A 27,547-nucleotide genomic window follows, 5' to 3' on the forward strand; every position below is an offset into this window, starting at 1 on the left:
AGAATTTACAAAACAGCACCTTCAAAGAAGGATTCAGAGAACACAGAAGTGTACTTATATTCAGACAATTCGTAAAATTAAACGGAATTTAGGGAAAAGATACGATACACAATCAGGAAAAATTATTCCTGCCAAATGAAGATTGCCAATGCCGAAAAGACTGCTTGAAAAATTTAAATGAAACAAAGAAAACGTATTTTCGAAATGTTTTGGAACTTAGGAGACTTTACTTGATGAAAATTCATTTATCATCATCATCAAGACAAGGTGTTGTCGAAACAATTGTCATGTAAAAATATGTAATTTCGTGAAAATCTGAAGTTCTCATTTATTTTGAAAATATATTGCTATTCGAAGCGCCCGGATGCTGTGTTGTAAAAAGAACACGTCAGAGAAACGGAAAAGGTTCATGTAGGAATGACAGTTTTACTTATTGATTAAATTCTAAAACAGGCAAAGTTGCTGTTTCTTTTTCGATACTTTTCAAATAAGCGAAGGACCATTGAAACGTGTATTAAAATATGAAAACGTCGGCAACGATTTACGCGGGCGTTTGCCTGGATCGTCGAGAAAAATATGTGATGAAGCAAATTCAAAACCATATTAACAGTTTCCCGAAATTTAAATCCCATTATACTAGGGACCATAATCCCGACAGAAAATTTCTTCATCCTGAAGAAAAATGTTTAATTTTTATGAGCTTCACTGTGAAGAAAATAATTTAATTTAATGAATGAACTAGAAAAATATTGAAAAAGATTTTAATCTACATATCCACGAACCACGCAAAGACACATGTCAAAAAACATTAAAGTCAAAGCATCAGAAAACCATGAAGAACAGAAAAAACTTATGGAAGAACATGATAATCATTTGAAGCTAGCAGAATCGGCTGGATATGCGTTAAAACAAGATCAAGAGCGAGTATCAAGTATCCATCTCATTATTTTGGTTTTTAATTGGATTTGCAGAAAGCGTTACCATTCCCAAAGTTAACTACTTCAGTAGCTTATAACGATAATGTATACATGTACGTCAGTTATTGTATGTGCCACAAGATTATTATAATATAATTAAAAAATGTACTACTACTAAATACTAAATGAAATAAAACAAGAGGATTTTATATCAACAAGACTCTTGGAAGAAGCAGTTTACAAAAGATTCAAAAATACCAACGGAGTAAACATAAACTGGCTTCATATATGCTGGATGCGATTTTTAAGAAATAACCCATGTAAAATTTTATACAAAACAACCATGGATGTGAACGCAGAATTTAAAATTCTTGACTTATTGCCACGTCGGGGTACGACCTAAAAAAATTGGGAATATTGTATTGCCATCGTTATATAAAAGTATATATAAGAAGCATCACATCACTAAAATACAGACACATGATGGACTTTTTGCGGTATATACCTCCGGAACACCGTAACTACTTCAAATCACTCCCGCATACTGAGAATGTTAACGAATAACTTGTTACTAAATTTATTATTATTTATTTTTATTTTTTAAGCCATATGTAAAGGACTTAAGCTCTTCCACTTTTTGTAAAAAAACAAATTTTTATTCTGAAAGTCCTTTTAAGGTAAGCAAGGTCATATTATACACTTAATAAAAACGACTTTTTAATAGGATGTATAAAATTAAATCCGTTAAATGCGATTTAACATTGTAAGTCAAACATATGTTTTACGTATATTTTTAATTTTGTAAAAACTCAAATTAAAGATAAATGGACTTAAGTCACTTTCAAAATAAACGGGTCATATAAAACATTGGAATGAATATAATAAAAGAAATATGTTGCAAAAGGATCAGAAAACATTATAAATGGACATCCTTCTAACTCTGTTGGTGATGAAAGTATGATCAGGAACGAATTATTAATATAATGAATAAAAAAGAAAATATAGTAGGAACTTTTATGTCGTTACATTATGTGTGTGTACTTTTTGTTGAGCGAGGAACACTTGGCAGGACGTAAATAGGTGTGAAGGGGAGAAACACTAATATCGTTTATGTAAAAAAAGGAAAAAAAAAAACAGGTATTGTAGTTGAATTTCAAGTCTTTTGGTTTTAGATACATTAGTTTATTGGCAACATTATAATAATTGAATACCTTCAAAAATTTTTGTTTTGTGCCGTGTGAGTTCGATACGTATTTTTTTTTTATTAAATGTGGAGGAAATTTGCAACACAGGCAGACAAAATGCAGATTACGCCATTTTTCTGTCGAAATCTGATTTACGTCTTTGAATTTGAAAGAAACAGAATCATACTTTATAATATTTTGCATAAAAAGTAAGCACGCATCTTGAATTTTTTGATTCTATTAGATTCTTTTTTATCTAAACAAAATGATATGAGAAAAATTCAATTGACAAAAATTAGATAAGTTTTATGGTAACTTTTTTGAACTCCCAACTCTCAAATAAAACTTCTTCAGTCACTACTGTCCTATAAACTATGTAGAAAGAAGAAGAAAATATATGGTAAGAGGTTAACAAAGGATAAATCAAGATTTATGAACCAAAAATGTTTGATTATTGTATGTCAATGTCAATATATCATAAATCATAATCATAAATTATTTCCACTCCCTTCTGTAAAATATGCAATTATGCACTGATCAAGCGTATTGAACACATCAGTCGACACTCAATGAATATGCTGTTTTTTGCAAAAATGCACTGAAAAAAATCATAGTATGCAACATGTTGATAAACGTCTTAAGACACTCGTGGCTGAGCTGGCGTTGCTGCATAGTGTTATTCACTTAGAAGGTGCTTAAACGTCCAATATTCAATATTTCAAAATCGATTCTTAAAAAACGGAGTAATATAATAATATTAATAATAAGAAAGCCACAAATAAATATTTCTATAAATAAATAGTGATTGTAATGTGATTATTGTCGCACCAAAAGGGTGAGGTTCAATTGGACCGATGTAATGAAGGAAAAAAACTTTTGTAATGCCATTAAACACAGCATTACTCGTCAAAAAATTAAAAAATATAACCAATAAAAACAACTTAAGAAACGATAAAACTATAGAAGCATTTGAATATTGAATGATGGAATACTAGTCCCGTTTAATGACGATTTTCTTTATTGTATAGTTTTGTCATTTTAATTAAGGCATCATGTCAGGTTTTTGGAAAAAGTCTCCGTTCACTAAGCAACAGCAGTAAAAGAACCTGAATCAGCATTCGTCGGGAAATCTACCAATAATAAACACAGAAGCGGTTGGCATATTTAATTACTAACAAAATTACCAACTCGTAGAACATCGAATTCAACATCGTGAAACACTCTTTAAACAATGTTGAAACTAAATGTCTGTCTTCCGCCTCCTCATTGCTTTCCAGTGACGGCACCTTCAAAAATGAAACCTCTCGGTCGAGTTTCGAAATGTAAAATCGAATAAATCGAATGGACCTTGGCGAAAATTCATATACGTATCGATACGTACGTATTAACAACCGATAATTCATTAAAATTGCCAATTACCGAAGTGTGAACGGTCAAATAATATTATTCGCATTTTAATTGGGCCTCTGTTATTTTATTCCGCGGCAAAGTGGGGACGCGCTGTCAGCCTTCAAGGCCGCCAGAGCATTCATTAACCTTTAAAGGTCACGAAAACATTTTGTTGATTCCCTGTTCGAATATTGCGCATCGTTCTGTCGAATACGCCATTTTAAAAGAGTGCCACCCGGTGCGCCCAATATCACCCTGACACTTAAATAATTTTTCCTCCGTGGTAAAGGCCCAATAGATTATATATATATTTTTTATTGCAAATAAGTAAGAAGTAAAAATAATTAAAATTTAATGCACAAAAAAATATATTTGTGTCGAAATTTTGGAAGTCATGTTTTAAACAAAGTGTTGATTTAACTAGAAACCGGAAGCTAATAAAGCGACTGCCTTGAAAGTAGGTCAAATAGACAACCAAATTTTCAGGAAAATCTTATGTCGCGTTTCCGCAAAACAATTATTATTAATGTACCATCCACCATAATGACACTCTCTCATTCAGTTTTTAACAGAGAATATTGCAGAAAAAAGCTTCCTGTAAACTTTACATTTTTTATTTTATAATTATAAAAAAGTTGAAATATAGAGGGAGCTTTAATTTTTTTGGCTCCGTTTTCTTCAGATTAACACAATTCAAGATTGCATTCTAATCAATAACTGTTTGACATGCGCAAGTAGGGATAATGACAAAATAAATGCAAGTTCCTTAATCCTCGGAGCTTTGATTGTGTCAAAATTAACAAACCTTGGCATTTGAATCTTATTATCTATTAGACAGAGTTATTTGGTGCCCTTTCTGATTGTAGCTAATTGTAGATATAAAGTAAAAGTGTAAGCACAACACAAATGAAATTCTCAGACTACATAGGAGAGATTTCCACATATTTCACTCCACAAAATATAAAAATTTGAAAAATAATAATAACTATTAATTAATTCACCACCCAACTTTAGGGATATATGTTTGAAAAAAAATTTTTTTTTTCAAACACGAAATGTGAAATTTTATATTTTTTCCGCTTTGTCACCAATGTGTGCCGCCTGACGTCAGATCCGATTCAAGAACGGCTATGTCATAGTATCGGATCACCATTAACTTAACGAAAGAGTGTCCAGTTCCAAAACAAGTCACTGTCATTAATATTCGTGCAATATTTCTAAATAAAGACAATTTTTTTTCCATATTTATTTATTTATTAATTGAAGATCTCAGATAATCTTAGGTTCCTCTGATTGATTGAAGAATGGCTATGTCATGGTATGGAATCACTATTAACTTAACTTGTCCTGTTCCAAAACAGTCACTCTCGTAAATATTCGTGCAATATTTCTAAAAAAAGACAATTTTATTTGCATATTTATTTATTTATTTATTCATTCAGGATCGGAGATAATCTTCGGAAAGAGTTTCCCGTTCCAAAACAGTCACTTTCGTAAATATTATTTATTTATTTATTAAGTCAGAATCGCAGAAAATCTTGGGAAAGAGTGTCCTGCTTCAAAACAGTCACTCGCGCAATTATTCGTGCAATGTTTCTAAATAAAGACATTTTTTTTTCTATATTTATTTATTTATTAATTGAAGATCTCAGATAATCTTAGGTTCCTCTGATTGATTGAAGAATGGCTATGTCATGGTATGGAATCACTATTAACTTAACTTGTCCTGTTCCAAAACAGTCACTCTCGTAAATATTCGTGCAATATTTCTAAAAAAAGACAATTTTATTTGTATATTTATTTATTTATTTATTTATTCAGGATCGGAGATAATCTTCGGAAAGATTTTTCCGTTCCAAAACAGTCACTTTCGTAAATATTATTTATTTATTTATTAAGTCAGAATCGCAGAAAATCTTGGGAAAGAGTGTCCTGCTTCGAAACAGTCACTCTCGCAATTATTCGTGCAATGTTTCTAAATAAAGACAATTTTATTTATATATTTATTTATTAATTCAGAATAGCAGATAATCTTGGGTTCCCCTGATTGATTGAAGAACGGCTATATCATAGTATCGAATCACCATTAACTTAACCAAAGAGTGTCCCGTTCCAAAACAGTCACTCTCGTTAATAAGCGTCCAAAAAAAAGATGACTCCTTAAAATATCACATGCCAATATTTATCGAGCGTATATTATTTCGACACGGCCGGGAGAAATTCGAGAGTGACCTGTAAACAGCAACCCCCTCCCGGTCGTTACCGGTGTTAAGGACCGACCTTGCCCTTGTTTGTACAGGTGCCCCGGGGGCAACAAACTTTCGAAACGTTCTTTTCAACGGGATATTTTCATACCCTCGCCCCCCTACCCTACGAGGACGGTCGATATTTTGCCCTGATTTGTTTGGCTCGGATTACTTTTGTATTCGGCAGTCCTGCCTTTACGCTCATAATTTCTCTAACCAGCATTATGAAATTCGCTAGAATATTAATACAAATTTAAATAAAGGCTTGTTGCGGAAAATTCGTTATAGGGAACCGTTTTTAAAGAACGAAAAAGTCCTTATAGGATACGTTCTATTAATGAGGAATTAGAATTGGTGGGAACTGTCAATATTTTTGATCTAATTCGCCATATGACTTTCTGTGTCTTAATTGATTATTACAACCTATTTAACAGACTTCGGAATTATTTACTATTCGCTTAGTAATAATGCTTTATAAGTATTCCAATTGTAGTGTTTTATTGAAAATGAAAAAATAACCTATAAACATAAATATGTTTATTATTTATCTATGTTATCATTTGAGGATGTATATCTTCATTGTAGAACTGGTTGAAATATTACATGTTTCTCTCTGATTGTATCACTTAGAATCGAACGTTAAATATGGGATACTAATATTAGCGCCCTCCAAATAATCAGTGTAGACAATGCTGGTGCTGACAAAAGCATTGACCATTAACATTTGTACGGGATGCCTCGCAAGATATTGTCTTCGCAAAACCTAAAATAATTATCTAGAAACTTTAAATACAAAAGTATCGATATCGATTCAACTTATATTTTATTGCATTTGTGGATATAGTGGCAAAAACAAAGGGTAGCTTTCGTCAAACCGATCATTTTGATTTCCACGCAGTTTAGAAAATATTTGTTATGTGACTTGTTATTGAAAAATCGACATATTAAGAAATACCCGCATAAATATTAGGGAAAGTAGTAAGTTATATTTGCAAAAGGAATATATACAACTTAAAACTTACGTTTAATGAATTTTCGTGATTTTCGAGTCTTGATTTATACCGGGTCCTTTTTTTTATAGGAATTTTGAAATTTGTAAGTACCAAAATCTTCTTTTTAAATTGTACACAATGTATCTTATTCCTTTAGTAGAATGTGCATATGTAGGAATTGTGGAATTATTTGACTTAAATTAATTTATTAATTATTGACATAAATGATTTTACTACCCTAGTATTGCCTTCCTGAAAAAAAAAACAAATTCAAAATTTTTATTTATCTAAGACAAAAAACTATAACAATTCTGTAAACACAAACAAATACTTTTGTTATGAATAGTTCAAGGGAACATTTTATTTTACCTCTTAATAAATTTAAAGGGCCTATATGCCGAAAATGCATAAATTTTATCAAATAAAATAATGTTTTCAAGATCTGCATTTTACAATTTGTTTTCCATGTATCTCCAATTTCCTGGGAGTATAACTCGATCAGTTGAAGATAATTAATTTGCTCTAGATTTTTTCCTTTTATTTCTGTCAGTGCATAATTATTTCTATTTTTGTATACCCTATTTATTTAAATTCGCCACAAAAAAGTCCATTGGCGCCACATCAGAACTCCTAGGGGGCCACGCATATGCCCCATTTATACAGATATTGTAATGGTGACTAGATAATTTATTACAGATTGAACCCAATGATATGCTAAAAAAAATATGTTTTCGCAAGAATTTTGCGGCAGTCGTGTGTGTGTATTCATTTTGCAAATATTTACCTTTGTTTTTACCACTATATCCAAAAACACAATAAAAAATAGTGTTGCTGTGCAGTGCTCTCCCGCCATAGTGTCGAATATTCCAGTCGTCTTCTAGACCAGATTACCCGAGTTTCGTGTAAGGCAGGTAGGGTCGCGCCCAGTAATTCGGCTCGGGGTTCAAATCTTGGTCTAAATCGTTGTGTCCTTTCCGATTCGAATATTTACAAATCAATAGTAGAAAACTATGCTATTGACAAATGATCACGGATTCTGTTAAATGGTGGCAAATCAGTCATAAGTCATTAACAGCCACACAAAAACTGAAATCACCACATAAAAACTGAATTCCAAATTGGTTTGTTTGCATCCCACATTTTGACAGCTCTCAGACAATGGTGGTTCAACGTTCACGCTAATATAATGTAGTGGTTTCGTCTTCTAATTTTGCTTCTCTAGGCTTGGTTTTCTTGCAATTCAAATTCGATAGCAGCGTGGTGATATGATTGCGAGATACCTATGTATAGACCTAACTAAACAATATTGATCGTAATTTTGATATTATTATCAATTAAAACGTTTTTTTTTTTGCGGAAACATTCTGTGATACTATTTATCGATCAAATTTAAGGGAATTTGGAAATATTCAGTCGGATACACGGACATCACTGGATTTAAAAAAAAATAATTTGCTCCAAAAATGAAAAACAAAATAATACAAAAATAAACGAAGCAATTTAGGAGGCATGGCATTTTTCTTCATAAAAAAAGGTTTCTAATCAACTGGTAAAGTTTGTCGTCAAAAGCTTAGTCCACCATATTAACTTTTTCCATATTTTGTGATGCATTGCTAACAAGTTTTTTTCTATTTCAGGTACGTACCGAACGACTTTAATTCGCCTGACGTATATTCAATGCGTGTATAGGTAAGTTATCGTGCATCAAAAGAATTAAAATTAGCATTAGAATACGATGCTTAAACTTAAATTAAATACAATAATAAGGAGCGTGGGTGATACTATTAAGTGTCACTCCATTAAAATGCTGAAAATAGGACTGCGTCTAAAAAATACTGTTGAAAAATGATACAACATATATCCTATTTTCGAACATGGCCTACTCTATTTGTTCTGGAAAGTTTTCGACAAAAACAATTTAATTATACCGCTGTAACGCGAGTCTACACACTGTCCTTTGCTCTCGGCCTATTTTTACTTCGTTTGATTGAAAATATTCAATTATCAGACCCAAAAATATATCGGTGCAAACAAACATAGCCAGAGATGCGTTTCGATCTCAGGGTCGCCATATAACTACCTACATATCGCACACCCACGTGTTGTCGTTGTTTATTAACACTGTGTTTAACAATTAATAACAACTCAAACAATTTTGTTACGAAACATGTTAAACAATATAATTATGCAATATTTGCGAGGGTAAAAAACCTATTCAGTCGTTTTTGTTGTGTTATATTAAGTATATTTTATTAAAATTGATTTTACGTATTATGCTTAGGGTAATGTCGCCGGTGTGTTTAATCTTGTATACGTATACCTCGTTAATGTAACCTTGTTCGCAACTGGTTTTTTTGACTGCTTCCGGCTTTTCTGTCGATTTAATTCACCTTTTTTTTGTGTACGCGTAATTCTCTTTTATTATTTTCACGGTTTGTTGGCCCCAGTTGTCGGTTTCCTTGTATCGCCACCGTCCAATTCAAAGGCGGTTTTATGTTATTAAGTTCAAGAAAACGTTTATTTTATTCAACAACCGAAAATGAAATTTTTATTGGCCTCACTTCTTTCGCACTTAGGAACCGGACGTATCGCTATATTTTCCGTCGTAATTGTTTTTAAAGTGTTATTAAAACAAAAATTAGTCGCAGAATTTCGTTGCGAATGGTAATTTAGTTTATATTTGAAATTAATAATGATGAAATGCAATAATAATATTGATAAAACTTTGAAAGATAGCAAGATGCTGCAATAATCATTGTGAATCAAGTAAAGACTTCAATAATTTACGAACTAAACAAGACTGATTTCGAGAAATCGTGGGTGTGCGAATCATCTGCCCCGTAGTCTACAAAGTTACTACGCAGCTTTGTATTTTAAAGGCTTTTTGTCCTAGAGGGGCAGGTTGTTTTTCTATCGTGCTTTTGCGGACCACTGTAGAACTTTCGCAAGATCGATGCCCGTATACCCGTATAAAGTAACTTTCACGTCTCGACGAACTTCAAAGTTACGACAAACTTTGGTCAATATAATAATTTGTAAAAATAATAGCGATTTCCAATGATATTTTTTCAAATATGTCGCGCGCTTTGTATAATAGACGAAAAAGGTAACTCTCCCATAATCAACACACCCTGTACATATTCCAAAAAAATGCCCCAAGTAAAACTCAAATCTCCCACATTTCCTAGGTACGAATTTTTTCGATAACATATTTTTCACGAATTTTGATTTACGGGTAATAATTTAATGCCAAAAACAAAAATTTTCAAGGTCTTTTGGATTTTTGGACCGGATCTCTCGCGTCTTTTAGGTCAAGAATTTTGACGATCGGGTTAACAGCTTTCGAGAAAACGTTAGAAGCTTAAATGTCAAAAAAAAAATTTCATATTTTCTTAAAAAAATACTTTGTGATATATTGAACTTTTACAGTATAGATGTGGGTATGGACTTTTACTCTCTTGAAGTCGATAGCTGGTAATTTGAGACATCTATAACATTTTTGAATATGGCACAGAATATGCCAAACACCCTGTACAATATGTAAAAACCTTAAATACAAAAGTTTTAGCTATGTTTACCGCCTATATCGCCATGTAAATGAATTTCACAACTGATACGTAGTATTTTAGTTTCAGTGAAGTTTCTATAAAAGGAGAACATATTTTTCGTTTTTTGTGAAAAATCGGCGCACCCTGTACATTTTTCAAAAATGATAAGGAATAAATAATAAATGTTTATGCTGCCTAGTATTTCGATTCTTCTTGTTCAACAATTTTTAATATCCCGTCAGCAATTTTCGAGATATAATTTCGACGAGACCCTTGCAAACGTAAATTTTAATTTTTAAAAAATACTTCCCCACCCCCCAGCCCCCTAGTTTCAGTAGGTTCCGTTGCGGAGCCAAGCTCCATATGTGTGCCAAGTTTGAATTCGATGGCTTCAAATTTCGGATACTTATCGTATTTCATAAAGACGTTCGAAAAACAGAGGAAAATCGAAAAAAAAAAAGATGGACGCCACGTTCCTATTCAAATTCGAGTTATTCGCGTTTTATAGAGCGTCGACAGAGAACAGACGTTGAAAAAAAAATTTCTTTTTCGAGCCTAATCATTAATGTACCAATGGAGTTCCCTAGAACCAATTTCAAGAAAATAGAACAGATAAGTGTCTGAAATATTCTCCAAACTAATGCTAAATTATTTTGGACTAACCTGTAGTTAAAGGTGAATATGGTCAGTGGGTGAAACACATTTACTTACAATTTATTAATAAAAACATTGTTGCAAAAACTTGAGTTAGAAATCAGTGAATATGCTTAAATCTGATTATAAGTAATAGTATATTATGCCAAACGTGCGGTAAACGTCATTTGACTCACGAGTTTATTTGACACGAGCGGAGCGAGTGTTTAATAAACGGACGACTTAAATAGTTTATCGCCCATTTTCGCAAAACAACACGAATACATTTACTGACCGTCAGAATTGACAAACGCCAAAACTCAATGCGTGGGGGTAATATCTCCGAAAACATCCGATTACTCCCAAACCCGTGCGGTAAAATGCCGGAAATGTCCGAAGTGACGTGGTAAAGTGGCGCTTCCCGCAAGCTAGATCTGTGTGTAATTAGGTATTTTACAGACGGGAGTAAAAAAATACATATTATACAATCTTTCTCGCTTATATGAGTGATACAGAGTCGTGGTGTCAATACGGACTTGACCATTAGAACTGACAAATGTCAAACTATTATGAGTGGCTTAAATCTACCGAAAACATCCGTTGGCTCCTCAACCCGTGGTATGATCTGCTTCAAAGTATATCGCCTTGACTCATTTGGTCAGTGCATAATTGGCTATTTTAGCGCAGAACAAATAATATAAACAAAAGTTAAAATCCGTCTTAAATGCGAATGTAACAAATATTTTAAGGCGAATGACAAAAAAGAAGAAGCAAGACAGATATAACACGGGACAGAAATGCAAAATTTGCATTTTCTCGCGACGCTTATCACGAAAGCAGATGCATTGTTATTTTTACAATCCGCATGACAACGCGAAATCTTTTTCAGCTTTAAATTAAACAAACAAAATCGAGTGCGATGAAAACATTGCAACACAATGACGCCTACTTGAATTAAAAGATAGAGCGGGGAAAGGTTATCCAAGAGGATTCCCAAGAGTATCGAGTACGACATATAATAGGGCGGCAAATGACATTGTCTGAGGACGTATATCGTTACATTTTTCGCGCCTGTGCAAAAATCCTTTTACATAATAATTAGCCGCCGATGCCGTTTTTCAAAAATCTGCCTTCGTCAGTAATTTCTTGAATTTAAAAAATCCGGATAAGCTGAACCAATTTTTTTTCTATTTTGTGATAAATTCTATTCGTAACTACAATGATGAATTTTTAGAAACCATTTAAAGCAATAAATTTTTCTATTTTTCGTGTTTTGTACATAACAATATAACATACATATATATATATATATATATATATATATATATATATATATATATATATATATATATATATATATATATATATATATATATATATATATATATATATATATATATATAACAATATGCTAGAACAAGCAGTTACTTTGCTAATAAAATGGCAATTTACCCATTTTTTTTTATTTTCTTGTTTTTTAACTGTAAATAGAAAAGTGAAAACATTTTTTTAAGTTGTATGAAATTGTTGAAATTGTTTTTACGGTTCAATTGTATATTTTCTGTACTATTTAATTAGTAATTTAATAATCGAAAAATGGTGACTAGTGATTGAAACAAGTGGTTTTTAAATCATTAACTCTACTAAACTGTGTGAACTAGGGCCATCCCAGAATTCAGGATGGAAACTATCTCATATTCCTTGCAGTTTAGCATTTAATTGTGGTAAAGCAAGCTGAGGATCATTTCTTAGGCGTTCTTTCATTTTGTGCCAAAGTTTCTTTATTGGATTAAGATCCTAAATTTTAGTGTTATGTCCCGACATCCATTTTTTGCCAGTTATGTTTGGTCCAAGTGTTGATTTGTGTGTAACGATTCCTTTGTGGCGTTTGCAACAATGATTGTTCGTTTTGGTCCACTCAGTCAAAAAATAGAAAAGTTGTATCGCAAAGAAATACCCATCAAACCAGACAGCATTCTCTGGAAACAGTCATCCTAGTTTCTCTATTACACTTTTCGCTTACTTTTCATGATATTATTTCTTCTTCCCGACTCAGCTATTGTAACTAAGGGCTTGAACTTTTATCACAAATTACATTAAACGCAATAGTTGTTGCTATAGTCAATTCAATTGTGAATTTGCCCTTTATGGTACTGGAGGATAATAATTTCATTTGCCAATTTTGGGTCAGTAGATTTGCCATTATTGTATTTTACTCCTTATAAAAGTGACGGCTATTAATACTGAAATGACGCGTGACAATTCTTGTTGAGATCCCACTACTTATAAAACGTGTGGGAAAGTAATACTTGGCATACTCGTCTATTTCATATAATATCGTAAACTGGGGACCAGCGAGTGATGCGAAGAGGGTGTTTATTCAGCAAAAAAGGATACTTAGGTTCATTTTCAGACTAGCCCCGAGGCTATCCTGCAAAGATATATTTATAAGGTATAAAATACTAACAGTGCCTTGCATATATTTATTTAAATTATTCATCATTGATCATAAAAATAAAGGCTCTCACAAGAAACACACGGATGTCCACGGTTATAACACCCGAAACAGAGAACACCTTCTAAAGCCCCAAGACTGAAGCACATGTTCTACAAAAAGTCGCTAAATTACGCAGGACCTTATTACTATAATTTGCTTCCTACAAGCATAAAAGCATTATCTACAAGACAATTTAAAAAGTGCATCAGAAAGCTTCTGTCAACCAATGCTTTCTACGACCTCAAAGAATTTGAAACATATATTACAGGAGTGCCCTGATGAGTTTAGTGATGTTTTCTCTACATTTTGTCAATATGTTTGTACTGTTTGTATATCCGTTTGTGACGATTCTATACTGTACTGTTAAATGTGTGTTATGATATTGTTTATATACATAATTCGATGTATCTTTATACTACTCTATAATGTACTCGTTTCCTGACGAAACATCCACTGTATACATACTGGGCTTTGTGAATAAAACTATCTATCTATCTATCTAAAACATATTCCAAAATTTAGCTGTCAGCGTTTTTCGATAATCCAATATTTAATTAAATAGTAATCAACATAACATATATAGTTACATTTTATAAAAAATACACGTCATAAAAAGTTTTGTTAACTTCATACTTGCCATTAAAAATATTTTAGATAAATAAATGAATTTCAGTAAACTGGCATTTTATTCGCAAAATAACAGCTTGTTCAACATCAGTTGTTGAGGCTCGTATAAGGTAGAATTATTAAAATGAAGCGCCTAATAATGCGGCATCGCTTTCTGAGGAAACATTTAGCGTTGTTTAGCTGTGTCAAAACTAACTAAAATTATCACTGACTATCCGCGACCATCCATGTGCCGACGATTTTCCTGACTCTTTTAAACTAGGAGAATGTGCATGGTTTGTCAAATTTTTGGCGTGGCCTTGATATTTTAGTAAAAAAACATTATTAAGAATTTGTCAGAATTAAAATTGATTTATTTGTATGTTTTTTAACGTTTTTTTCATAGCAGATAAACTAATAAAAACAATTGAAAATATGGTGGTGAATATAATATGCCCATAGATTTAATTGCGATCTATTGCGCTTTATTTGGAACTTTGATAAAATTTTTTAAGTTTTTTTGTTTCGTATTCGCTACTGAAACAAAATATTTTTTATATTTTAATAATAACAATATAGAGTACACTTCTCTATTACGCCTTGTTTGAAATTTTGATAAATTTTTTAACGTTTTTTTGTTAATCACTACTAAAGTAAAATATTTTTTATACTTCAGTAGCTGACGTATAAACAAACACTTTTGTTAAGCAAAAGTTGCTGCCACGAATTTTTGAAATTGACTTTTTTGAATTTTTATCTTATGCCCATCTACGAAATACTAAAATTAATAAATTAAATTAAAAGTACGTTTGATAGACATTATTAAGTACTTAATGTACTATTTTGAATTGGGAAAAAGGCAGGTAACAAAAATTAGCTCAAAAGTAAATGTTATCTACAAATTTGTTGGATATCAAAGTAGAAAAGACGCTGAAAAAATGCAAAGCACACAAGAGCACAGTTAAAAAAAAACAAATAATGCGATAAAAAAATTAAACAAAGTTAAAGAAAATTATGAGGAAAATAACAATGTAGAAAATTGAAACGGAACTAGGCTTCGTACTTCATTTAATAAAATTAAATGTGGTGTGGGTTTTAGGGAAAATATTATTTTTACTCCATTGTTGCTCGTATTATTTTTTGGTTGTTGAGACTTCTCAAATGAAATTCAACATTTTTTTCCAAACGTTATCTTATCGTATTGACATCTAAATTTCGCATTTGCTTTCGATTTGCCTAAAATGAAAATTCCATTCGTTCCCGTCGTTCCCACGGAATCCCACGAAGCGCTGTCGTGAGTTCGTACAACAACAAAAAAATGCTTTCCCTTTGCCTTACATTATTGTCTATATTTCTCTCCGCTTTAATTAATCCGGTTCAGTCGTACAAACTTCCTTTATAAATATTCAGCGTTTTCGTTTCAAAAGTCTAAAGGCCTTATTGCATAATAATACAATTTCTTTTTAACGTCGTAGAGCGTTTCGCGCTCTGTGTGGCGATTACGTAATTAAAATAAATAAATAAACCTCACTACTGTTGGAGAAAGGTCAAATTCATTCAATTGGCAACTCCGTGTGCCGTCTAAAATTTGCAATGAGATTCTGTTATACGGGACCAGCGTAATGGAAAAGTGAAGAAAATTTTGCGTTAGAAGAAGACGTCGGGTTATTTAATTATCTGATTTATCGATGCAAGTTTTACTGAAATCATTTACGTACTATTGTCCGACGATGAAACAATATTTTATTTATAAAATTGTAAAAAAAAAACAAATTTAGTATCATAACGTCTAAAATACTCCGAGAAAAGGGCATAGAAATTAATTTACTTAAGTATACTTAAATATTCAAGTCCTAATCTTTAAAAAATGTTTGAAAATAGCACTACGTATTTTTTCTCTTGTTGGGCCAGGACACTGACAAAAGAATATTTACAAAAATACGTTTATTTACTCCTATTTACTAGAAATGATTAATCAAACTATATCGCATATTTATTTTAAAGAAAGATAAGAGATTGAGGTGAATTCATAAAGGATCCGTTAAAGAATGATTCAACCAAAAAAAAAACTTTCAGGAAAATTGAAAATCACCCATGTGGCAACACCGTATTCGGACTGAAATGTGAACTAAGGCTGTTAGTGAGTAAGTTAAATAATAAACAAGACGTAAGAGTTCATTAGCACTGTCGAATGTCAAACATGCAATTCTCAGAAAAAGTTTTCAATGTAGCAACACTTCTTGACATATGTCAAAACTGACAGACCGTTAAAATGTCACAGTTTTGCGTACGTCAAATACCACAACGAAGTAGAAATATGAAATTGCAATTTCTGTCATTTTGACAAAGGCACAGTTAAAGAGTGTCGAAAGGGATATACATATTGGCCTCCTTTTTTATGTTAAGTAAATAATAAATTTTTCGAAAACGGGTGACGGTGAAAATCCGATAATATACAGCGTGTCCTATTTAAAATATAGAAAGTTACATTATTTTTTACAAGAAGCGGCAACGTTGCGTCGCTGAAAATATATTACATCGATACGTCCTTCTCGGCTATGCAAACGATCATCCAACTCCATCTACTGTAAACCACTCTGCATAGTAACAAACAGAAGTGAAAACTTTTTAACAGACTGTCAATTGCCGAACAGAGTATCCAATTTAAGTGAGAAAAGGCATAATCTCGTTCTAACACCAAACGAAATCGATGCAAAAGCTGATTGCGACAACGGGCGGCGGAAAAAATAACCTGACGAGGCAACGTATTGTTTAATAATTGACACAGTTAAATAATTGACCTGATTTTTTTTTATACACGTAGGTATGGTAAATACAGTATAACAACCAAAGCAAAACAGCGGTTTCTCTCGTTATTAGAAAGTGTATTGTTTGCAATTAGATTAAGTCGCCACGATTTTGACACGTTTTTACGTAATTTTCTAATTCGATACACCGAATTTATTCTAAAAATCAACCAAGTTTTTCTCATTGGTAGTAAATGACAAAGAAATCAACCATACAAACAGGAAAAATTAGTAACTCAAATTTTAAACTCACCGGCACTAACCAAAACTATAATCGGTTTTCCTGAGTCTAAGAAGTGACGTTTTTGTTATTAGAATAAACGAATACTTTTAAAGACGTTATTTTTTTTTAATTTTTTCAATTTCCATGTTATTAACTTTTTAATGTAAGTGCCAAGAAAGAAAATGGAATCGATAAATGACGCATGGGGTTAAACACGCCGGAAACAAAAAATCTGGCATCGCCGCAGAAGATATTTTATTCAAAGGAAGCCCACGTGATCTATCAGTGCGATTTTATTCTCATGTTCTACAGTCCAGCTTTCTTTTATGTTCAATGATCGTGCGCTGGGATTTCTAACAGACGATTCTATGCTGTTTAATATCTGAACTAAACTCTTTATATCATTTCTACCACAGATAACAGAAATAACAAAGTTGAATAAACAGTAAAAGTAAAGGTCCATCTATCCTCAGACATTTTGTTTTAATAATTCTAGGCAGCGATATAACTAACGAACTAATATTATGAATGTATCCTCTAACTGGTCCCTACTCAAAAAGTTGGCTTAGCTGGTTATTTTTCTATTCTCAGCTGCCTCCCGTGTGTTCTGACATAAGCAACCCCAAAAACTTTTACTATTGTTTAAACAAAAAATAAATGCAATGTGATTCCATCAAAATCCGAACAAGCAAAAGCAGAGATCCCTCTCGACTTTGGAAGTAGTTTGTTTACACGAACAACACTCTTCGATCCCAAGGGAAGCGCACAAAATAACTCATTTAGCGGTTCATCGAACGTTTCGCCGTCGCGGGCAATAATCGCCTTTGAAGTCTTCGCTTTAAAGTGAAACAGGTGATTTCACAATATGAATCCGAGGAGAGAAACTGGGTCATGGTTATTCTAAGAGAACGCCCCCGATCTCCGAGTTGGTTTATTGTTGTTCGACGTGCCATTTGCTCGATCGATCTAAATTGATAAAGAAACACAGCAAATCGCCTCTTTGTTGCTCTCCAAGTCAAGACTGCTTACAGCACCCATTAGATTGCAGTTCTATTTAACTATACTTTGTTTTTAGTGATTTTTGTCGATGGCGTAAAAAATACATAAGATGAGGTTATGGTTATGTCATCGTCATGTCAGACTACATTGTTGATCGTTCTGCAGGGAAATATTGCTTATAAAAGTAAGTTTATACTATTAGAAGAACCACAGTTCACTAAACAATATAATTTAGTAGTTCTATATAACAAATACAGTGACTCACAGTGTGAATTCCTTTTTGTCTTAAATATGCGTTACTTAGTTAACAACAAAGAATTAATTCAATTATGTGCAATATTAACGTCACAGCTTAAATGTTGCAAAAATAATTACCGGAGTCAAAAATTATTATTTTGAAATTTATCAAGGCTGTTATTTGTTATTGCTATTGTTTAGAGACATAGACAAGAGACATAGCCAAAATGGTAAATAAATGTCCGTCAACTGTTCAGCGTATCATTGACCGTTACTGTAACGAAAATAGGGTCGAGAATAATTCAAGGTTAACATCAAATAAGATCTTCAATGGACGTGAGAAAAGAGAGGAAAGATAGATTGTAAGAGAAGTATCGAAGTATCCAAAGAAAAAGTGCTCGAAAGATGTGTGTCCAGGTGGAAAGACACTTTGGAAAAAGGTGTAACCCCGAAACTACCTTTCATTAGCCGAAGAAATAGACGCGTAAGATTGGCATTCGCTAGAGAGCATATCGATAAAGATTTGAACTTCTGGAATTCAGTAATATTTGCCGATGAGACCAAAATAAACTTATTTGGATCCGATGGAAAAAATCAGTATGGAGAAAGCCTAAGGAAGAATAAAAATTGAGTAGGTAATTTGCATTTCATTGAAGGAAATATGAACCAATTGTATTTCGAAATACTAAGACAGCATCTGGTCGCTAGGGCCCAAAAATTAAATATGGGTAACAATTATCGGTTCTGTCATGACAATGATCCAAAGCACACGTCATTTCAATTTGAATTTAATTAAATAGTGCCCCAATATCTAACAAGAATGAATTAAAAGCAAAAATTACTGAAGTATGGAACACAATTTCCCCGGAGTGTAATAGACTGCAAACTGTTATCGATAATGAGGGAGTCAAATTAAGCAGTTGTTTTTCTCTATTGATTTGGTTGTATTTTGTTTTGCATCGTTTAATTTAATTAACTCTTTATTGTTATTTAAGTAAAGCATACTTAAGACAAAAAGTAATTCATACTTTTTTAGAAGGCTCTTTCCTAACTTAATGTCAATAAGTTGTTTTTCAAATAAATAAAGAAACATTCAGACCAGTTAGTTTTTTTTTATAGCGACTGCATCATTTAAGCTGTGAATCACCGTATAAGCAATTAAAAATTGTAAAACTTAAATCCTCTTTCAAACACATTGGCTGTGACCGGTTGTGGCATCAATTCGCTAGTTTTAAACCAATATAATATTGTAATCAGTTTAAAGTTTTTTAGTTTTTAGAATTCAAATGGTATATCAAATAAAATATACATTCTTCAACAAAAAAACAAAAAGGATTTTTTTTAAACTAGTAGAAGCCTAAATACTGATTTTAAAGTATATTGGCATTGATGCCTTCAAGTGTTCTTTATTTTATATAGCTGAGGAAGTCGTTTCTATTTAGCCTGCAATACGATGGGTGCAAGTTCACAGAGTTAAAAATGTGTGCTCGGTTAAGGCTAAGGTGATACCTGAGCATAATGTTAACGAAAAACGACGGCTTTTATTTACGGGTAGACGAATAAAAAGTCTGGTGTTACACGGATTGTACACGATGGCACGATTTGCAATATTGTTTCTGTGTTGCTTCCATTATTATCACGTAAAGCAAACTAAGCACAAATACAAACTGGCGTAGATTAAATACGAACACACTTTACTCGAGCCAAAAATAAACGTAAATTATATTAGTCTCGGCCTATAACCTGAAAATAACACTATAACATCTCGCCGTATCGATCGAAAAGCAGCGGTATGACGTCATGATCATTCACGGGCGTTTATTGTCGTTTAAAAGGGATAGTAGAGAGTCGTTGCAACTTGGATTATTTATTGAAACTAAAATATTGGGTAGTTTTGATATTTGGGATGCGTTATTTGTATACATAAATAAACGTATTAAAGAAATAAAAAAAATGTTCAAGGTCCCCATTGCAACCTAGTTGACCAATTCATTCCGAACCAGCGTGGATTGGTGCAGTACTGACGTTTCACTGTGTTCATCGGGGTTGGATCTTATAAGTCTTATTGTGACCCCTGCTTACCTCGACATATATGAATTGTTAACAAAGTCCTCACACTCTGGCGAGCAGCGATATTTCTGATGGCCCCGGTTCTATGAGACTTGATACCAAGTGTTCTTGGCTTGTGTCCTTCAGAGTTTCTTACGACAGACCCTATACATAGAGTTCTCAGCAAGATATCAAATTTCAGGTACAGCAATATTACTGATTTCTCATCAATCTCAGTAATAATCACGTCGTTAATGGTGCTTGAGTACGAGCCCTGGGACATCGTGTGACACACAGTTCCAATGACAACCCGAGCACAAATTCGGAATGGAAAACCTCCAGGATTTTATTTTTTTCTCGCCACAACCCAAACAAACCATAAAAACGACGCAACTACGAATATTTCTTCTCCGTACGTCTCGTACAATGTTGGTTAATGTGTAACGAAACCCTGGTACGGCGGAGAACGTGTATCAAAAGCAAGATGGCCGTGACAGTGGCGGCTCCCCTTCGCCTCCCGCCACCACTACTCCGGGCCGCCAGGTAAGACGCTGGAATGCGCGGCGACCGCGAGGTTGGGAGGCAAGAGACAAGGTAACAACCTGTTGTGACGTCACCGATGTTGCCGGCTCGTCGCGCCTGGTGCGTTCGCGAGAAATCGGCGCCATCAGAAAGTTTGTTCCAGTTTTGATCGACCCCCCCCCTCCCCACCAACATTAACGCGTAAATAGATAAAGCGTCTACAATTGGTAGACTATTTAGTTTTTGGGATCGTTCTCTTGTTGAATTATGATTTTAATTTAAATGCCGTCCAGAAAAGCCCCGCTTTGTCGAAAATACAAATTAAAAAATATCTCACAACTTGAAATCCTATTTCTTTCCCAGTAAGTAAAATTTAGTAACTATACTGCAGAAAAGCTAATCAGGGTATTCACCCTTGTTGGCATGGCTAGAGGAAACGGACAGGTCGAAAGAGCAAACAAAACAGCGTTAGACTCGTTGGCAACGAACTAGATAGTGATATGTGGGACGCAAATCATAAGAATATACAACAAGGCATTAATGGCAGAAAACACCTAGTGTCAGTGATGATGTAATGAACACCATACACGTTTCTCATTAAGACGGGAGGCGGCTAAAAACCTTGAAGAAAAAAGAGGACCACCAATTTGTTCTAAGGACTAAATTTTCTAGGTCTAGTTCTACCAAAGTGCAGTATCGCCAACCAACGCAAATATGACAAAAAGTCAGTCATTTATAAGTCAAAAGGTGTTTTAGTTGGATCAGATTAAATTGAATGAATCACGAGCAAATGCATTACAACTGTAGTAGCAGAAGTTGATAAAAAAATTTATGAATTAAATATAAACTTCCAGGGTTGGAAAGAACAAAATCAGCTGAGATATATTACGAGATATTTCGACGCGAAATTCATAAGTTAATCAAAGAAAAAATTTACAAACTTCGCAAAAATGTAAAACACATATGCGCGAGTTGCACGAATGCCGTTTATTATATTTTTAATCGTTTCTACTCAATTTTTCTACCAGTGATATTGATAGTGGATTGAACCTGGCTAGATACCTGTTTGTTGTTGTTGTTACCTTGAAATTTAATAGTCTCCCACATCGTGTAGTCATACAAAATATTGCCAAAAAAATGAATGCGGGTAAAAATTTCAGAAATTTTATGTTGAGGATTTTATAAAATTTTATTAACGCCTGGTTTTTTTCTGAAATTAATTAAAAAAAAACACTGCAAGATCCACCACTAAATCAAATCAATAGCAAAATAATTATTAATAAATATTACAATCATTTTCAATTGGTTCTTTTCATTTTTCATTTAGATTCATTAGATAAAAAATAACAGTTATGTAGTTTCGGTTAGTTCGTGTTGTCTGCCCTACTGCTAACTTTCCTAGCGGGGCAATTAGTAAAGAAACGATATAATAGCAAATTTAATATGTTTTATGCACATTAGAATGTTCTAGCGCATTTAACCATTTCATTTCGAACAATTTCTTACAATTATTAAATAGTTCAAAATGTTTTGCGCAAAATTAGTCATCCCTTTAATTTGCGAATAAAATGTATTTATCAATAATTGCAAACGGAAACTAATACTCCGCGGAGCACTGAAATCGACACTTAACCATTATTACCCTCTACAGACTTGGGTTTACTAAATGTAAGTATTATGTTGTGGATCAAAAGATTATTTAGGTCAGTGGGAATGAAGTATTGAATTACATTTCTCGAACTTTGTGTTTATTTTGTTTGGGTATATATTTTCTGCTAATATTATGGAAAGTATTTCCAAGTTTTACGAGTCACATTTCTCTGTAAAATCACACACTGCTACATTTTTTTTGTACGCACTTGTATTTTTATTGATTTTTTTCTATATATTTTCAAGAAGTTTTCGTTTTTATCCCGTCGAAGAAGTCCTGCGGCAAAAAGAATAATCGCCACACACGATTTTTTTTTACGACCCAGATATTAATTATAGCTCCAAGTGTTTACTTAACGTTATTGTTTAGTTAATTAATATTTTCATTATACATGTCAGAAATTTCATATAAAACATTTTATAAAAAAAAAAATGTGATCCAGGCTGAAGTATTTGTTATGCCGGATTCAACATTGATGTTTCGCAACAAAGTGACGACAAATGCGACACATTTCTCCACAATTTTTGTCTTATTTTTGTTATGTTTCAAAAATACTTTTGCAAATCTCATCTCCAGTCCGCGAGGATTAATCTGTATATGTCCCAACAAGCTGTCGACCCTATATGGACGGTGTGGTCTGACAAAAGTGGGAGACCCCTGAATCAGTGCAAAATCACAAATTATGCAAATTTAGTTATATTGTGTTGTAGTAGTTCTGTTGTAAATATTTTCAAATACTAGATAAATATCGTTTATTATATTAACACAAGAAAAAACATTTTCGAAAATTATACAAACTCATATACTCCAGGTATTATTACAGATATTGTCTGCTGCCAAATGGGGACTCCCAGCTAAATTTTAATATTTTGAAAGAAAGAAAAAAATGTGGAAAACACTGCATGCAGTGCCGTAGGAATCGTCTGTTGATAAAAAACTTTACAGTAATTGCTAAGTTTGCTGTTTCATTTGTAGCATTTCTGTAGATAGTTAAATATTTTGGCAACTGAAGGGCCAAGAATCCTCGTAATCTTCGTTTCACATTCTACGTTCAATATCACGTAACCAAACTAACAATTTATTAGTGGAAATTTCTCGTACTTTGAAACTTGAAATCATTCCAAAAGGTTCGCGTTTACTTTTTCCATCATTGGATGAAGTGGAGATAAAGCTATAAGAACTGGCTGCTAGCAATATATTTTTTTTAATTTTCTTCCCGGTGGAAACGTCTGATTGGCGATAACTGAATTTTATTGCACATTTGTCTTCGCGGTGCATTTATCTCACTTTTTGTCTGATTATCTAGGCCGGGCATTACATTAACAGTGCATCAACTAAACCATCAACATCCCGATGAGATAGAGCGTCTCGAATAAACGTGAATTAAAGTTTTCGATTTCACCGGGCAAATCGTGGGGTGTGGGGAAAAACGCGCGTAGCCGGCAACGCCGCGCGTTACCCTGAACCGCCCCTCCACCCGTGAACGTGTCCCAAGAACGGCATCAGTGAGCGCTCGACTCATCGAGAGTGACTTACGTTACTTTTGCGTCGGCCGACTATAATACTTTCGTTAATCAGGACCCACTTACATAGTTTACCGAGTGTCGCGTTAGTACGAGGCGCCGCGGCGAGGACGCAGACTGTGTCGCGCGTATACGTAGTAGTAGTACGCAAGTTCACGTTGGTCGGCGGGGAAAATAAATATTAACCGAAAAAAAAAAAGGAATCTGTGCGCGGACGACCGAGACAAGTGATCCCGATTCGCGGTCAGGAGACGAACACCACATTCGTTTTTGGCGCGCGCCCGGGGTGTAGTGGGAGGCGGGGTTATGAAACGTAGATGGGTCGGGTTGCAACCTGTCAGAGTGTCGCCCGACGATTCTAGTTCGGAAGTGACTTCATCGTCGACCGCGTTGGTAATGAGTCCGGCAAACTCGTTAGCATCCACCGATATTGGCGACGTCGACTTGGAATTCTGGGATTTGGACTTGAACGCCCAGAACCATGCCAGAAACTTGATCATACAGAACGGATACGGCGGGATACCCGGTCAGACGATCATTGCCAACCACACCGTCGCCAAGTCGGATACTAGTTCGATGTCAGGTGCGCAGCGATTTCCTCCCTCAGGACTAAGTGACAAAAACCTGGCTGCGTCTATAGTGGACGTTAAAAATAACACAGAAGTTTCGAATTCAATGTTTTGTTTTAAACGTTATCTTAGGGGGAGGGCATGAAGGAAAACCAAGGTATTTCCCTTTTGACAAATTCTTGAAACTGGGGCGATGTTCTCCTAGGAACGGATCGAGGGGGAACCTCCTACCATACTTATGGAGGAAATTATGAGAAATATGTGCTAAAATAAAGCGGAAACATTTGAGAATAACATTGGATTTTCAAACCAAATTTCGCTCTACAAACTAACCTCCGAATGGTTTTACTTTTTCAAATATCAAATTTTTGGTAAAACAACATAAAATTTTGTTATTCATATTATTACGTACGTAAATTAAAATTTAATAAAATAGAATTGGTAACTTTTGCCCGGGCATGTTTAATACCTGATATTAAAATAAGGGAAACAGCAAAACATTTTCTTTACCAATTATTTTTTGTACTAATTTTGTGTCATATTAAACATAGAATTTTTTGAAAACCAAAGTGTTTCAATTTGAAATGTTTCTAGACCGTGGAAGATAAATTATGATTTTAGATATTAAGAATTCCGAAAGTTTCATCCAGAAGAAACTCTGGTAGTAGTTACTAATTGACGAATAAAAAACGTAAAATTCGAGATCTAGAGGCTTAAATGTGCAAATACCGTGAAACCTCATTCATTTTCCGTTTTGTAACAGTAATTTATTTTGTTAATAAACGAAATATACTCGAAATATATATCTTGTATTATTACGTCATTTGTTCAAAAAGTCTCTGAATGAATTATTTCATTTGGATAGTATGGAAAGAAAGCGTTAAAAGTATTAAAAACATTTTATTAGAAGACAGTTTCTTCATACAAAAAAAGACGATGCTAAAAAAGGAGATACGGAAAATTTTTGGTGGTGGTTTCCCCCTCGGAACGGCTGTTCTGTGTATCCTTGTCACTTTTATTTATTTTCTCATTAAATTGACGAGGGTCCAAAAATTTGAGTTCTGGTGAACCCCTTCGCTAGTGCACGACCCCGTGGAAGCAAAACGTTACATAAACTATGTGTTTTATTTTAACGTCCCTTGCGCGTGGCTGCCAGGTTATTCACATAGTCCTTGGACACTTTGCAAATTTTTAAATTTGACGGTTGCTAAGAATAAAGTTCGCATGTAGTCCACCACTAGTGAATATTCCATTAATTTTTCAAGTCTTGTGAAAGTCTCAAATGATGGAAGAATTTTGAAAAGTCCTATTTACAGTTTACAGTATCAATCAAAATCTGACGTTCGCTATGAATACGGGCCTTGTAGTAAAGTAGTAGTGAAAATATTTTACTATATCTTACTCTTAAATATATGTTAATTTTCTGGCATTGGTTTATTTATAGCTCGTATACTTCTTGTCTTCTACCAGGAGGAATGCGCTGCATGACCCGCAATGTCTTAAAGCCTCTTGATAATTAAAAATAATATTTTTAAAACCAATTCGTTTTTTCTTTTATTTAAAAGGGTTATTTATCTACTACGTCCACTATAAACCGTTTATTTATTATATGAATTTTGGTGAATGCGATCACACTTAATTACATACCTAATTACAGAACTTAGAAAAATAACTTTGGCTTTGGCTAAAATGTTTTTATATCAATGTCAATAATTTTATCCGAAAATGACGTAATTTCATAAAAATGTTCTAGCAGTTCATGGCGCGCATTTTTCAAGGTCAATTCCAATTTCCAAAACCCAGGAAAAAATGACTTAAATGACGATAAATTTGCCGGGTGCGAGCATATAAATTTATTTGAACTATAACCAACCATTCCGAGCTTTCCTCGCCGTTTAATTCCGTTCTGTTTGACATATTACGCATCTACAAATATTTCACTATTAAAACGGACTGGGCTAATGTTAACAACGTTAACCCATTTCTTCAAATGATTATTTAATGCAGTTTTAAAATAACCTCTAATGTGACCGATTACTTATACAATTTATTTTCGGGATACTTGTCATAGTATTACATAATATCGCATCCGTATTAATTTACAATCTATTTAGAGGTTTCTCTTTCTATACTGTGCCATTCAAACAAATAAATAAATTAGGTCATCTAGTTTAATTACTTTATTTGGATTTTATATTTTGTATAAGTCTCGCTATCAGTGAGTGTTTCCTTGCTTTATTTTTTATATTTTTGTCCTAGTGCAACTTTTAAATGAATATACCTGAAATATCTTCGTCAGAAGTATTTGGTAGGTTTGGATAATTTGTGTATTATCAGCGTCCATAACTAACTAAAAATTATATATATATATATATATATATATATATATATATATATATATATATATATATATATATATATATATATATATATATATATATATATATATATATATATATATATATATATATATATATAATGTTGCAGGCAAATGACTTTTGCTTAGGCAGATGTTATCATGAAAGTAATTTCTATTGAAGAGTCATTTAAGAGTGAGATCTGGTATATTTTTTGCACAATTTGTTACAATTTTCATTAACTTTGTGACCATGTGACCACTTTGTGACCGTGTAATATTTAGATTTTTTATTATTCACTCAATTATTTTGTTTGTATTTGGCATTATATGTTTACTTTTTCTTTTTATTTGTGGAATTAGTTTTTGTGCTTCTTATAAAAAAAATATTCACTAAATAAACTTTTCCATTTGCCTAAGACATGCTTAGGCAAATACCATTTAGCAGTTGAAAAAGAAAAGGCACTATTAGCCCAGGTAACATTTTCCTAGACAAAAGCCATTTACCATTTGCCTGCGACACATATATATCCCATATATAATGGCGCCGATGCGTGAAAACCGATATTTACTCCAATTCTCATTACTCGGGAGCAAGT

The 27,547-nt window shown here is 33.2% G+C and overlaps 1 protein-coding gene across 8 annotated transcripts in view; it reads left to right on the forward strand.

The window, feature by feature from the left end:
* LOC132703769 (ecdysone receptor) overlaps nucleotides 1-27,547 on the forward strand; it is a 277,047-nt gene that overhangs the window by 188,170 nt on the left and 61,330 nt on the right. The window contains exon 1 of one of the 8 annotated variants that reach the window (XM_060673228.1): nucleotides 24,019-24,606. The exons of the other annotated variants lie outside the window; for them this stretch is intronic. Within the exon in view, the coding sequence (XP_060529211.1) occupies nucleotides 24,330-24,606 (277 nt within the window). The 5' untranslated portion in view covers nucleotides 24,019-24,329. Of the gene's footprint in view, nucleotides 1-24,018; nucleotides 24,607-27,547 lie in introns of those variants that run through there. 8 annotated transcript variants of the gene reach the window in all.

Source organism: Cylas formicarius, unplaced genomic scaffold, assembly GCF_029955315.1.
Source record: "Cylas formicarius isolate icCylForm1 unplaced genomic scaffold, icCylForm1.1 PGA_scaffold_6__28_contigs__length_40554024, whole genome shotgun sequence".
Lineage (NCBI taxonomy): Eukaryota > Metazoa > Arthropoda > Insecta > Coleoptera > Brentidae > Cylas > Cylas formicarius.